At 32.5% G+C, this 14,831-nt stretch overlaps 1 protein-coding gene across 3 annotated transcripts in view; it reads left to right on the forward strand.

Moving 5' to 3' along the window:
* Adgrb3 (adhesion G protein-coupled receptor B3) overlaps nt 1-14,831 on the forward strand; it is a 673,514-nt gene that overhangs the window by 522,109 nt on the left and 136,574 nt on the right. For all 3 annotated transcript variants that reach the window (XM_015487894.2, XM_015487895.2, XM_048805610.1), the window contains 3 exons: nt 5,345-5,471; nt 7,093-7,196; nt 11,252-11,354. In XM_015487894.2, coding sequence (XP_015343380.1) covers nt 5,345-5,471; nt 7,093-7,196; nt 11,252-11,354 — 334 coding nt within the window. The remainder of the gene's footprint in view (nt 1-5,344; nt 5,472-7,092; nt 7,197-11,251; nt 11,355-14,831) is intronic.

Consider the following 14,831-nt stretch of genomic DNA (forward strand, 5'->3'; position numbering starts at 1 on the left):
GCATGGAGAATATCGATTTTATAAATGAAGAAAATGTGTTAAGATTACCCATTTATACTGTAATGTTGAATGGAAAGCATTAATAGAGGAGTGTGAGGAAGATCTAAGGGAAGAGTATTCATGTAACTGAATAACTTCTAGAAAACAAATTAGAAATTTGAAGTTATGGTGTGAAGGGGCCACTGAAGTGGATGACAAGAATCCTGCCTGTTCATGAGAAAATGCCTGCCTCTAATTCTTACCTTAATAAAGGATGTATATATGTTTTATGTTGGTGTTGCTCTTTTTGTAGTAAAAATATTACTTGTCCCCAAATTAAAGTAAAATGAAAATACATTATAATACAAAGACTGTTTCAAATCAAAATTGGGAACATTTTCTCATCTGTACTCCCCAAACCTCTATATTATAAGTGTCATATATAAGTGTCTATATTCCAAGTGACTTCTTGAAATAGTTTTGAAATGGGTTTCTGTATCTGTCCTTACATCATTATTTGGGTGTAATATATGCTTTAAAAGAATAGATTCATTTGATTATATTGTACTATATCATATCTTTAGATCTGATAATCTTATAACTTCACAGGACATTTTCATTATATGCTATTTTAAAATACATTTTGATAAAAAATTAGCATAAAAAATTCTTTTGTCTCTAAATGAAAAGCCCAACTTTACTTCTCACTCTGACTTAAAACAAGTTTTCTAAATTCACTATACTTCACTTTCCTTATCTATAAAGCTAAGTGGTTAGGACAGATCAGTGGTTCTGAACCCTGGCTATACACTGGAAGCATCTGGAGAGCATTAAAACATAAAGTAATAATGCTCAGGACCCACTTCAGGGTTTCATCTTTAAATCTCTCCAGGTAATTTTAATGTACAGCAAATGTTGAAAACCAATGCACTGGATGATCATTAAGGTTACTTCCAGCAAAACTTTCTAATTTTATGATTCATTGTGATTTTTTTTTTTTTGAGAGAGAGAGAGAGAGAGAGAATTGAGAGAATTTTTTAGTATTTATTTTTTAGTTTTCGGCGGACACAACATCTTTGTTTGTATGTGGTGCTGAGGATCGAACTCAGGCCGCACGCATGCCAGGCGAGCACGCTACCGCTTGAGCCACATCCCCAGCCTGATTCATTGTGTTTTGACATACTAACATTTGCTAGAGATAACAGTGTTCTCAGTATTTGCATTATCCTATAGAGATGGCTCTCAAAGACTGTTTCTACTCAAAATCAGGAACTTTTTTTTTCATGTACTACTGAAACTTCTGTATTACAATTTTTACTAAGAACCAAGTATGCATCATTATTAGGGTGTAATATGTGCTTTAAAAATAATATAGATTTACTCTATTCTCAGAATTAATTATTGCTATGATTATAAGGCAATTTCTTTTAGTACACATGCAATGTGAAGACAGTGTAGTTAGAAATTGCATATGAAAATCTTTTAAAATTGCTGTTGTAGCTATTTTGATTTTGAATAAATGAATTTTAAATATATCAAGAGTTAATGAACTTCCTAAAGTATATAACTTGTTCAGAATAAATAACTTGCATACTTATTTATTATTAAGCAGAATGGACAGCTTTATAAAAGAATGGTTGAGGTGGAATATCTACTTGAGTTGATATTTCAAACGATTATAGTTGTGACTTCTTGAAATAGTTTTGAAATGGGTTACTGTATCTTTTTGCCATCAGTTTTCTTACTAAACAGCTTTTATTGGAGTAAGCAGATAATTTTCCCTTTTATTTTTTTTCTTTTTATTTTAAGAACTAGGGAATATGAGTAAATGTATATTATTTAAAACTACATAAAATAAAAAACTCAAACAAATATTCAGATCCAGAAAGAAACACTTAGACTCCTACAAAATTAGGAAGAGGCCTCAAATAAATCATAAGCTATAAAGTAAGAGATTTTTTGTCCTGTATTTTAATAGAATATTGTGTTTGTGATATATACTTTTAGAAGCTTGGGACAAGAAGACTCCTTCCTCCTTTTAGCCAGCCTAATAATAGGAAGAAGGAGAAAATGTACAGATGACAGCTAACAGCTAACATTGGTGAATGTAGGTGTTGCCAACAAAGACAGTGCTGGTTGTATGAAATTTCTGCAAGCATAACTATGTTTCAAACTATTTGAAAAAAATTGCATAAAACATAAAAAAAGAAACTATGGAAAGGATCTATGTGATTTTATGTGTGTGTGTGTGTATCATCATTCTGTGTGTTACATCAGTGTGTTACTATCATTATATCTTTAATTTTCATACATACTTCACTGTATCTGTTTGCATTCCTGATGACAAGCTAGACTTGATAACTAAGAATAGTTCACATATATATTATTTATTATACCATGCAAAACTACAACACTGGAAGAATAATGTGACCACTTTAATAATCCACGTTTAAAAACCTTTCTCTGTGCAGAATAAGGAAGTTGCTTTGTCTCATATTAGCTCTACCACATACGAGTTTGCTTCATAATATCTCCCTGAAATCAATCAGCTATGCTCACCATGCTCTCAAAAGAATCTTGTACAGTAGGAATAAGCTATGAAAAGTTTGAAAATATAGGCAATGCATACGATAGGGTTTGTAATAACAGTTACATGTATACTAGTAATTAAAAACTAATTTATAAGTGTTATGTGATCTTCACATATCAAGAGATTTTATGAAACAATATAAATATTACCATAGAATGGTATCACACTTCTTAGTACCCAAATCTTAAGAGTAACCCAGTGCAGAGTTTAGTAGTTATCCCTCTCACCTTTTGAGATTTTCTCTCCTACTACCTTGTTTCAAATTCTGGTGTTATCCTATCAGGCATATTATTTTGTGTTACATATCTTCTTTTAAACTAAGAGAAATATGTTAAGCTGTACGTAGTATCTCAAACCTTATTATACATTAGTTTAATCAGATAAAGTCAGTAAAAGGATTATAGTTTTGAAGAAAGGTAAGGACAGAGATGATATAGCCTTGGGAAGGTACATATGAAAAGGGGCCCTATGAGATTAGAAGCATTTCATATTGAGGCAGGGACTGCTGGGAACAGTGAAGGACTAAAGCATAGAGAGCAGAGTTATTTACTTCCCAATTTTGCCTGGGGCTGGGCCAGGTCAGCAATGCAATCACTGTACTGAGTAAAGCAAATTGACCCAGTTTTCTAAAGATGTCATGTAAAATTTGCATTATCTTCAGAGTCTAGTAACATTATATTGAATATAGACTTTATATCTGACAGCCAAAGTGTAGTGATGCTAATATCATCTTGAGTAATGAACTCTCATTAAATGAATGTAAATTTGTAAGGTTGTCTCATATGAAGTCTTATTTACAGTAAAGTTCTTCCTTGTTAAGATATTCAATTAATTTATTGGGCATAACCACATAATGTGAAAAACTTTAGTACTGGACTCCATCTTGAAAGCAGAGATACTGCATTAAAGTAAAACTGCCATCCAGAATGAATAATGCAGATGCTGTGTTTTAAAACATGTCAGATTCTCTTAAGTATATCTTCCTTCTTTAAACTTTGATCAGCTGAGATAGATGTTTTTCATTTGGCCTTAACTGTTTGTTACAAGAAGATAAGAGACAGACAACTAATGAAATAAATTGATATTCTGCTATGATAAGATAGAATGTAAATTCAATACTATTTTTGCAGTTGAAAGTATAACTGATTTTGTTTTGAAAATTTGGCAGCATTGTATGATATCATAAAAAATAAGAGAGACAACATTTCAAATTGACTAATACTCTGAGGTATTTGGGTGAAGTTGGATATAATTTTCATCTAACTTTCCCCAAATACAATGTATTCTTTCTTAAAAGGAGTTATAATTAAGAGTGTATTGAGTCATAAATTTTAATGATAGCAAATCATGAATATTAAAAAGAATTGCTTATAGATACCAAAAATGGATAAGTGTGAATTATATTCTGTAACTCAAGTTGGAAGTCCAACTGTCACAGAGAAACTTCTCATTGAGTCTCTCTGAAATAGACTGCATGCATATTTAACCCAGTAGCTTTAGGCATTCAAAGATATAGAAGGCAAAATCAAAAGTATCACCTCAAAATTAACACCAAGCCGTGTGTTTTTCTATCCAAGTTTTACAGTCATTTTAAACACAGATAGTAACTTGGCTTAAAATTTAAACACACTCATACATACAGGTTTGTTAGCTGGAGAGTTTCCTTGCCTGGGGGAGGGGAGGTGATAATTGGTGCATTCAACATAGAACACGTGTAATGATAATAAAGTTGATTGGTTGAGCTCTATAGCTTTTTTCCCCCCCTTCCTCTTCTTTTCTCTCTTCCTATAGAGTAGTTCAGGTGGGGGTGGAAGGGTTCCCTCCCATCCCCCCAGCCCCTGCTAAGAAGAGTAGGTTGATACCATTTTTATTGTTCTGCTGGGGTGGGAAATAAACCATATGCTTTAACACTTTGAATGGCTACACCAAAGAGAAAATTGAGCCAGGCCTTCTTTCCCCCTCCTACTGGACTTTGGGGTGGGTTTGTTCTTCTAAATGTTTTAGCAGATTTGGGGTTAGCTTAATCCTTCTGCCCCAGGGCAAAGAGGCAGTCGAGGGGGGAAAATGTCAAGGGCTTCAGAGGAGCGCTGAGCTGAGTAAAGTGTGTAGTGGAAGCTTATATCTGAAACCCACCCCTCCCCTGGAAACCCGGCAAAGGCAATGAGAGTTGGAACCAGCTGATGCCGCTGCTGCTGCTTCCCGTTTCCAGGGTGAAATTTTCACAGCAGCTAATTCTAAAGGGAGGAAAAATCCCTAACCAGCAGCGAAGAAGATCCTATCACCCAACCCAAGCAATGTAACCTTTTAGGCAGGCTTTCAGAGAAATCCGCATTTTAAAAGCCAGCGTTCATGGTCCAAACTATGGGCCGGGAATCAGAGCTGGTATGAAAATATGAAAAGCCTCTTTACACCCTGAGTGTTTGAAACGATCCGATGAGCATAGGAAGTGGCTGCCAACGCTCTGGCGGCTGCTCTAGCTGCCGCCGCTGCCGCCGCCGTTCCTCGCAGAGGGCTGGACAGAGCTAGTCCCGGTTTCAGCACCTCCGGCGCTGGACAGCTCTCTGCACACCGCACCGCTGCCTGCCTGCTTTTTCCCACTCTTGCTTTGCATAACTGGAGATGCATCTAAATTACGTCCTGTTCAACAACAAGTAGATTTTTTTTTTCCTGTACGAGAATTACAGTAGACGACTCTCTCAATTAAACTGCATTTTCTTCTTTACGGATTTGGCTGTCAGGCGTATTTATCCCGATCTCCCCCCACCCCCTTTGCAGGAACGAGTCTTTGGGAACGTGGTCCACCCAGGGATGTAAAACTGTGCTTACCGATGCATCCCATACGAAATGCTTATGTGATCGTCTCTCTACCTTCGCCATTTTGGCTCAGCAACCTAGAGAAATAGTAAGTAACAAAGGGAAAACACGGCTTTAATGCAAAGGCAGGGACATTGTGGCTAGTGTTTCTCCAGGGAACTGCATTTTAAATGGGGAAATGGAAAAGGTTGCAGGGTGGCAAAATTGGGTTCTTCTCCTCCTTAGCTACAGAAGCTTGGTGTAATGAATTCTAGTTGGTGTGCTATAACTAAATTCTACTCAATTTTATGTCTTCTAACTTGAAATTTCTGCAGTATAGTTTTAAGGATATGCTCCTATGGTATTACTAATATGTTGCAAACTTTCAAATAAAAATGATTGCCAATATAACATTTATTTTAAAACTGGAAAGCTATTCTGGGGAATTTGTGAGAATACTGTTAGTAGTAGAATGAAGGAAGACCCCAGACACTATAGCCAAACACATTGCATATCTGCATTGGATATTTTCAGTACAGGTTTCTGAGGGTGTCCTTGGATGGAGATTATATATATATATATATATATATAAATCAAATGAAGTTTTCATGAAAGCATGGCTGTGTGGAACTGAAAGATCATTCCTTATAAGTATATGGATTTTGCAAAAATAGTTTCTGAAAGAGGCAGCTGTATAGAACTATCTAAAAACTAGTATTCTCACCAAATGTATTTTGAAAAAAAAATCACAAGAAATGAAATACTGAAAAAATAGTTATTCAGATAAAAGTGACTTTCTGCCTAAATTTGGCCTTAATAAGCATCATTCTTATTACTTATTTTGATGACAAAAATACCTAATATAATTTGATATGCATATCTAAGGTTTATGAATACACTTAATCTTAAAGTATATTCCTACAAACTTCCTGTATAAAATTTGAAAAACAACAGATTTCACTAGTTATTGTCACATTAGTGTGTCAGGAAAGATACCTCTCAGATGAGTGAATGCTTATAATCTTTATATTTGTTTTAAAAGATATAGGTTCATTTTTTCAAGGTCATGTTTTTAGGGACTGGTACTGGTATTGTGGAAATTATCTCCACTTATTCTGTTCACAGAAAAAAATGCAAAATAAATATGAAGGTCTTAAATTTGATATTTTATTTTCTTCTATATTCTCAGAGTCTAAGGAAGTGAAATATAATGTGAGAATACTTGACTTAGAACAAAGTTGTCAAAAGTCAGAAAGTTTGAAAATTTTTCACTGTTTAGTACCAGTTTGGGATAACATAATGAGTTGTACATGGGAGTATATAGATAAATTTTACTAAGAATCCTGTTGTGGAATGACTGAAATGTAGTTAGTTGAAGAAAAATGATTTTAGCTACAGAACATTTAACATCTGAATGTTCACCAAGTTGTACTTTCAGGTCGTATTTTAAGAAAGCTATAAGGTGCCATAATCAGCATTTAAAACTCCAAAGACTTTATTGCTTCACAGTGTGAAAGAAGGGGGAGCTAGAATTAGTCATTTTAGAGGCTAAAATATGTGAACTGAGTGGGTTTATGGCTAATTATCTGGTAATTATAGGAACTATTTGGGCTATTTTTGAGTGGTAGCTTAGTTTGCTGAGACTTAAAGTTATCTTAACTCAGTTATAAATTTTCTCTTCCTTTTTTTTCCTTTTTTTTTTTTGCGTGTGTGTGTGTTTTAATTTACAGATCATGGAATCCTCTGGTACACCTTCGGTTACTTTAATAGTAGGCAGTGGCCTTTCTTGCCTGGCCTTGATCACCCTAGCAGTTGTCTATGCAGCGTTATGGAGGTATGTGATCAACTGATAGACTTGAAATGGAATGCTCAGTTGTTCAGTTAAATCAGAGAGTGTGATAACCATGATATGTCTCCTGCCTTCTTAATTTACTGAAAGCAGTATTTTAAAAACAGAGTTATAATTGAGTTGTAATAAATGACACATATTTACAGACATACTTTCCTTCCAGTTCAAATGATGGTAGTCTTCAACAAGTTGTTTACACTTAAATATGGCATTCCTATATCATTCAGTCTCTGTGTGGTTTCTATTTATCCCAATTGCTATTGATCCAGAGTGTTTAATTGATACTATCAAATTAATTTTTATAGAAATATGATTTCAAGTTTCAAACACATACTTTCAGCATGTCCAGTAAAGCCCTTCCTTAATATTAAAACATTAATATAATATCACACTACTCTAGAAAAGATTTTTTGGTTGAGTATAATAAATTGACTTTGACAAATTGATTACAAGAAATCAGACAAATTCATAAACAAAGATAAGTGTTTGAAATTTTCTCTTATAAGATATTTGAAATTGAATCTATTGGATATTACATGGAAATTTGGTATTTCTTTAAGTTCTGTAACAAGTTTTATTCTACTAGCAAGAATTAGACCTTCGAGGTTGATTATATCTACTCACACACAGAGAGTGAGTATCTAACCACAAGGTTGAACTTTCTAATGGATTTTATACTTCCAAATGTTAAATAACTTTCTTTTGTTTATGTATATTATTTTAAATTATCTACAATGAAGTAACAATAATGGTAGATAATTACCTATTGCTTTCTGAATATTTTCAATATTAAAATTACAAAAGTTTTTGTTTCTACCTCAAAGAGCTCTAAGTTTTTATCTGTAAATTTTAAATAATCAGTTAAAAATTAAAAAATTAATTATAATTTAAGAGGGAAGGCCACTAGAATTATCATCCTTTAAATACAATCATTGTTCTCCATTATAATTTTTACTTTTTTGAGAACAAAAAGTAATAGTCAAAGTTATTTAATTATCAAAAATATTAAGAATTTTCATGCCCCATACAAAAATAAAATATGTACATAATTTGACCTATTGGAACAGGCACATAACAGAAGTTCTACATCTATGAGAAAAAGTTATCTGGTAGTACAAACACAGATGAAGTCAGACAATCTGAAAAATATGGCCAATTTCAGGAAATAGAAGAAAAGCTTAGTCTAGGTGTGACATTGTAGGCAAGGCAATCCTAGGTTTGGGACTCAGTCAGTCATCTTGTCCTGGAATATACAAATGGACAAAGGCTGGGGAGATGATTTCTCTCCTACCATTGTATGAATGACATTTCCTTTTGAAAATTAGAGAGTATTTAAGGCCCAAAGTACTAAGTAATCATGCTAGCATCATAATTCATGATCCCTGGAGTATTTAGAGCTAAATTCATTTCTTAGCATTTAGGGTTCAGGTACCAATTCCACCTTCTCTTCACCCTTCAATACATATCATTAACACTAGGATAAACAATGTCAGTTAAATTATATGTACAATTAATCATAGAAATACAGGATTAATTGGTTCCTAAAGAAGTTTTCTTTAAGCCAGAAAATCATTTCCTATAATAGTAAAATTAAACATGAAATTCAGAATTATAGAAGGAAAGTTCAAAGAAACAAATCTGTATCCCTAAGAGTTAAGAGGTCATCAAATGACTATTCACCTATAGAAGAAATGAGCTAATAGTCACATTTTGAAAGTGTCAAGACCCATGAACTACTGAGTGCAAATTGTAGCATGATGAATCCAAGCATTTTATAAACATCTTATTTACTCTATAACATTACTGGAAGGTAATAAGGATGTGAAGTTTCCTTTAACTTTTTTTTTAAATAATAAAAATTTTTAGGATTTTTCGCTTTATAATGATTTAAAAAATGTATAAGCATATTATTCTATAAGGAAATTATTTTATATGTAATGTTATTTTGAAATTTGTTGGTATTCTATGTAGTTTATCAGAAATGTTCCTCAAAATTTTAATACAAGGCTAGATGTGTAGCTAAGTGGTAGAACACTTGCTTATAGCACATTTAATCCCCAGAACTGAAAAAGAAAAAAATTAATACAAGGGTGCTCTCTCCATTTATAGATATATTCTGTAGAATTATATTGTTACATCAAAGAGCAATTAAATATGTTGTTTTAAATGGGATATTGACATGAAGCATTTATAAATTTAGTTTAAAATATCAAACATGGTAGATAAAAGTACTGAAAGGTGAGACATTTGAAAGCAATTTGCAAGGTACCAATATTGCTCAATATTGATGAAAATGGAAATATCTTCAGAGTCTTCGGGTTGGTCAGTTCTGGATCTTTTATTACTCTTATTTTTAATATTTACAATGCAAAAATATCATTGAAATACTCTTTTAATAACATCATCTGGAAACCACTAACATCATGTAAAGGGTTAATATGATAAAGTCCTTAAACTTATATTAATTGCTCCAACCATAAAAAGAAGGGCAACTTAATATCTGATGATGTCTTTAGTATCCCAGTGTGTGGTTTATTACATGTGTATCTTCAGGACAAAGGGAAAAGGTTCCCCATCTCTTGAAGCCATTTTGTGTTTAGAATTGACCTAGGTTAGTCCTGTTTGGGTTTTTTTGTTTGTTTCATTTTGTTTGAAATTTTTTGTTTTTGCAAAAAAAGATTAATTTATTTCATATTATAAAATCTCCTTTTAGTATTTTAGTGTCAATCCTGTTTTTCTTTCACTTTTGCTTCTAAAATATGTGATGGGATGTGGGGCCTCTTTCTGCCTAAATCCTTTTCAAAGGCAGGGGTGGGTGGGGGGATGAACTTTGGTAGATTTTAACTTGCAAAGGTGCCAGATCTTTGGCACTCCCTCCTAACATTGCACAGGTAATCCCATGCCTGCTGTGGGATGTGATTCCCTTTTCTAATACAAATTGAACAGGCTGAAACACACAGCAAGTACAAGGTTGTCTTTTAGTTACTGTCACTTAGTGATTTACAAGGTACAGTGAAACAAAATAGCTGTTACCCTTTCAGGGTAAATAGCTGGCAGAACATTTGATTCTGAGCAGATTTTGCTATGGTTTATAATATTGATGTACTTATAAACCATGTAACATATTATTTATAAATATTTCATCTTAAGGATTAACAAATGGTAGATAATAACTTATGTTTTGGCCTAATAGTGAATTATCATTTGTGAATGTGACTTTTTTGGTGTTTTTGTACTGGGGACTGATCCCAGGAGTGCTCCACCACTGAGCTACACCTGCAGCCCTTTTTATTTTTATTATTATTTTTTATTTTGAGTCAGGGTCCCAGTAAGTTGATTAGGGCCTGGATAAGTTGCTGAGACTGGCCTCAAATTTGTGATCCTCCTGCCTCAGTCTGCCAAACAGCTGGAATTATAGGCATGTGCCACTATGCGCAGCTAATTGGAGCCATTTTTAGAGATAAAGATTTATTTTTTTGTTTGTTTGTTTAGAATAGTTATTCAGGAACATAACTAACAACCTAAATGCATAAAAATGCTTGAGTGGATGAAAGTTTTCATGAAAGTAACAACATCCTTGTAGTAAACAGGATTGATAAGTGAGAATCTGTATAGGGTTTATATTTTGGTTCTAGAATTCTATTGGTTGTGGTACTACCAAACATTTAAATGTACAGATATCCACATATTTACAAAAGTAATAACACTAATGGATATATTTCCAAGAAATGTTTTATGTCTAATAAGGAATTTATCATGATCACAGATATGAAAGTTAGACTCTTTCAGAAATGCCATATTGTCCACACTAATGTCTAAGGAAGAAAATAAGTCTGAAAGGCACTTGAATATGACATGTAATATAAAATTAGGTCTCTAAGAAAAAAAAAAAAAACTATGAAAAACTTTTCATGTTTTTATTTGTGTGAAGGTTGTATGTTAGTGCTTCTTTTTTTCCAGATGAATTCCACCAATTGCACAATACAGAATTCTTCATCTGTTGAATATTAAAGTTGGACACTCTTTCTCTCTCTGGCTAGGTACATACGCTCTGAGAGGTCCATAATTTTAATTAACTTCTGCCTGTCTATCATCTCATCCAACATCCTCATACTGGTTGGACAAACTCAAACACATAATAAGGTATGACTGGTAATTACTCTGATTCTCTTTGTGTGTTTATATTTTGGTGTATAGTTGATTATGGATAATGTAATTGTTTATTCTGGAGACTATATAATAGTAAAAATGTTTGTTAAACATACTATCAAAGCTCTATGAGTTCAAAGGCTTGAGACATCAAAAGCAAATATTTTATTTATTTTCCAGTTGTAATCAGATCCACTCATAACCAGATACAGTGCCTGTGTTTGGTTCTAATTTATTAACATCTGGAATGTTGCTTTTAAAAATTCACTTTCAAAAATGTCCATAGTTAATAATCAAAGAGAGTGTTAGGTGGAAGTGAGTGTAGGTCTAGGTTTTATACTTTTTACTAACCAGAGATTTTTTTTTTTTAATACTTAACCAACATTGCAGTTATTTAACTATATAGTTACTTTTTTTAGCAGAATGTAAAGTATACATCTTATTTATGTAAATTGACCAATTTATATGAGTTGAATGGCCATGTCTTTTCCAGAAAAGACTAGTCTTTACTGAACAACTCTGAAATACATTCTAAGAAACCCATAATAGCAATCTTAAATTAACTTATCCTAGCCTCAAAGGGATTCTGTTCACTACCACTTTGAAAATTTAATTGTCATGCTTTTAGGCTTCTTCTTTTTTCATCATTTTTAAAAATTTTTAAATACTAAAGCCAATAGTTGAACTTATCCCCCATAATATGACACTTTAAAAAGAAAGCAACCCAATAAAGAGCATCCTAGAAATAAAAAGTACTTTCATATATATGAATGCCCACCTCCTGTACCATTTCCCTTGTGTGTATTTTCTTCTTAAAAAAAAAAAAAGATGTGAAAGCATATCAGGTCTATTAAAATATAGTTCAAGTCAATGTTGTTAACATTTAATACAAATTTAAAAACAAATAGTAATAGATGGAAAAAAGGATAATGGAGAAAAAAAAGGACTGAAGGTGGGGGAGAGGAGACAGAAACCATAAAATATCCAGCAGATGAAAAATGAGGATAAACAGGAGTTTTAGCTGAGGAGAAAGAAAATGAGGAGGGACAGAAGGGGAGGAAGTACAGAAAAAGGAGAGGCAATGAGACCTAAGCCTTAATGAATTATGAATTATTCATGCCACCTTTCCCTTTTTGTTCCTCTAGTTGGACTGTGCTTCAGATCTTTACAAATGCTCCTTTACCTATTCTTATTTCTTTGACTGATTGTCCTTGAACTTCCACCCAGAGATCTTCATTAGGAAATATGGTTTAAAAACTTTTCTGTACTATGTGGCTTAGTTTTGCAAATTCTGAGCCAAGTATTAGAGTATAAATTCTCTGCAAGGTTTACTACACATTATAATTGTCTAAAGCACACATCATATGGTCCAAATCACTGCTAAGTGCATAAAAATGTTGGAGTAGATGAAAGTTTTCATGAAAGTAACAACATCCTTTTAGTAAACAGGATTGATAGTTGAGAATCTGTGTAAGGTTTCTGTAAATGATCCAATAGAAATACAATGCAAGACACAAATACAAACCATATATGCAGTTTAAAGTTTTTAAGAAGCTACATGTAAAAAACTAAAAAGAAATAGGTGAAATTCATTTTAATATACTTAACTCAATAAAACTATAATATTCCTACTTTAATATATAGTTAATATACAATTATTAATATAACATTTTACCTTCTTGTTAAAGTCTTCAGAATCTGGTCCATATTTTATACTTATAATACTACTCATTTGAACAAGCTGCATTACAGGTGCTTAAGTGATTACATGTATTCAGTGACTACCATATTGTATTGGTCCAAATGGTAATAATATTCAGAAACTAAAATTGTCTCAAAAAATTACATTCTGCCTGCTTATTTTGGCCTTTGTAGATTTTCAAATGTCCTACTTTTTAAAAATGTAGTTTTGATTCTTCAAATATTATGAATATCAAAGGCAAAATAAGACTTTTACTTTACATTTCTGATTGTGAGAAATGGGTACTATGTGCTTATTTAAGAAAAAAAAAATGTTTGGTTTCTTCCCAGGTAACTAACTTCAGAATAGATTTCATGTGGCTTTAGGACCATAAAGAATCTGTTCTAGATTGACTGCTGTTAGATATTGATGCTTACTGGGAGGAGTGGACAGTGGTGGTGGTATTATGTGGTTTTCTCTTATTCTATGTTAATTTTGCATCATCAGTTCTGCAAGCTTAGGACAATTTACATTAAAGTGAACAAGAGACAAAAATAGAAAAATAAAAGCTGGAAGTTTATTCTAGGTCACTCTAGATAATACTAAGTGTTACAATGGGCACAATTGTGTATTTTATTATGTATATATTTGGAATTGAACTAAGTTGTTCCTGTGAGTTTATATGTGAAATTTTGGTTTGTCAAAGGTATGTTTGTTTAACTGTATTTGGGATTAATACCCCACACACACACCAAAAAGAAGATGAATGAGAAAAAGGAATGTTATCTATATAAATGATAAATTTAAAAAAATAAAAAGTATTAATTAATGGCTACAGTATTATATTTAGGTTGTATGTTGGAGTCTTTCTTGTTGTGGGTGTAATTGTTGTTGTAGTTGATCTGATTTCCATTTTTTACTTCCCTGATGTTTTGATTGATGTGATAGTATTTCCTACTTGGAAAATGGAAACATCCGAGATTCTTGATGACCAAAATATTTGATACTGCCTCTGAGAGTTGTCATTTCTAGTTTGTAGGATAACTGGTATTTGATGCTAAGTTCTAGAATAATTCTGAAGTGTCAAACTGGAGTCTTTCTCTGAACTACTTGTTGAAATTTAATTGACCTGATTATCTTACTACAAAGTCTCTCTGCTTCTTTTTGAATTAAGATAGAAACTAGGCAAAATAATCTGTTTAAAATGTGAACATATTCAGATTTTTAAAATGTAGATTCAAATTTCTGGCAGCAAAGTAAGACTTCAAATACAATTTCATACATCTCTTCTTAAAATGCACTTGTAAAATTTAATTATAATTCACTTCATTATATTTTCAGCTTTCTTATAAAGCAACTTTGCCCTTTGATCTCTTTATTCATTTAAAATTTCAACCAGGATGTTCATGTATCATTTATTTGTAAAGAATTTTTTATACCTTTAATTATGCATGTTTTGTGTGTGTGTGTGTGTGTGTATTAAGCATTTGTTACTATTGTTTTGCAGAAAGCAAGGATCATTTCAGAAACATATATTCACAAAATAGTTTTGTTAATCACAAAAAGATATTTCTGCTTCTTTCCAAACTACTTTGGGGGTAATTTGTCATATTAATGATTTTAATGATTCCATAACACTCATTTTAACTGATGGAAGCCAAATTCGGCAAAATTTTGGCGGTTGTGTGTGTGTGTGTGTGTGTGTGTGTATGTTAGATAGTGGTGAATAACCAAGAAGTTCAAAGTGCTGAAAGTTAGTTTCTGTCCTACAACCTCACTACTAGATTATG

The sequence above is a fragment of the Marmota marmota genome, unplaced genomic scaffold, assembly GCF_001458135.2.
Source record: "Marmota marmota marmota unplaced genomic scaffold, marMar, whole genome shotgun sequence".
NCBI lineage: Eukaryota > Metazoa > Chordata > Mammalia > Rodentia > Sciuridae > Marmota > Marmota marmota.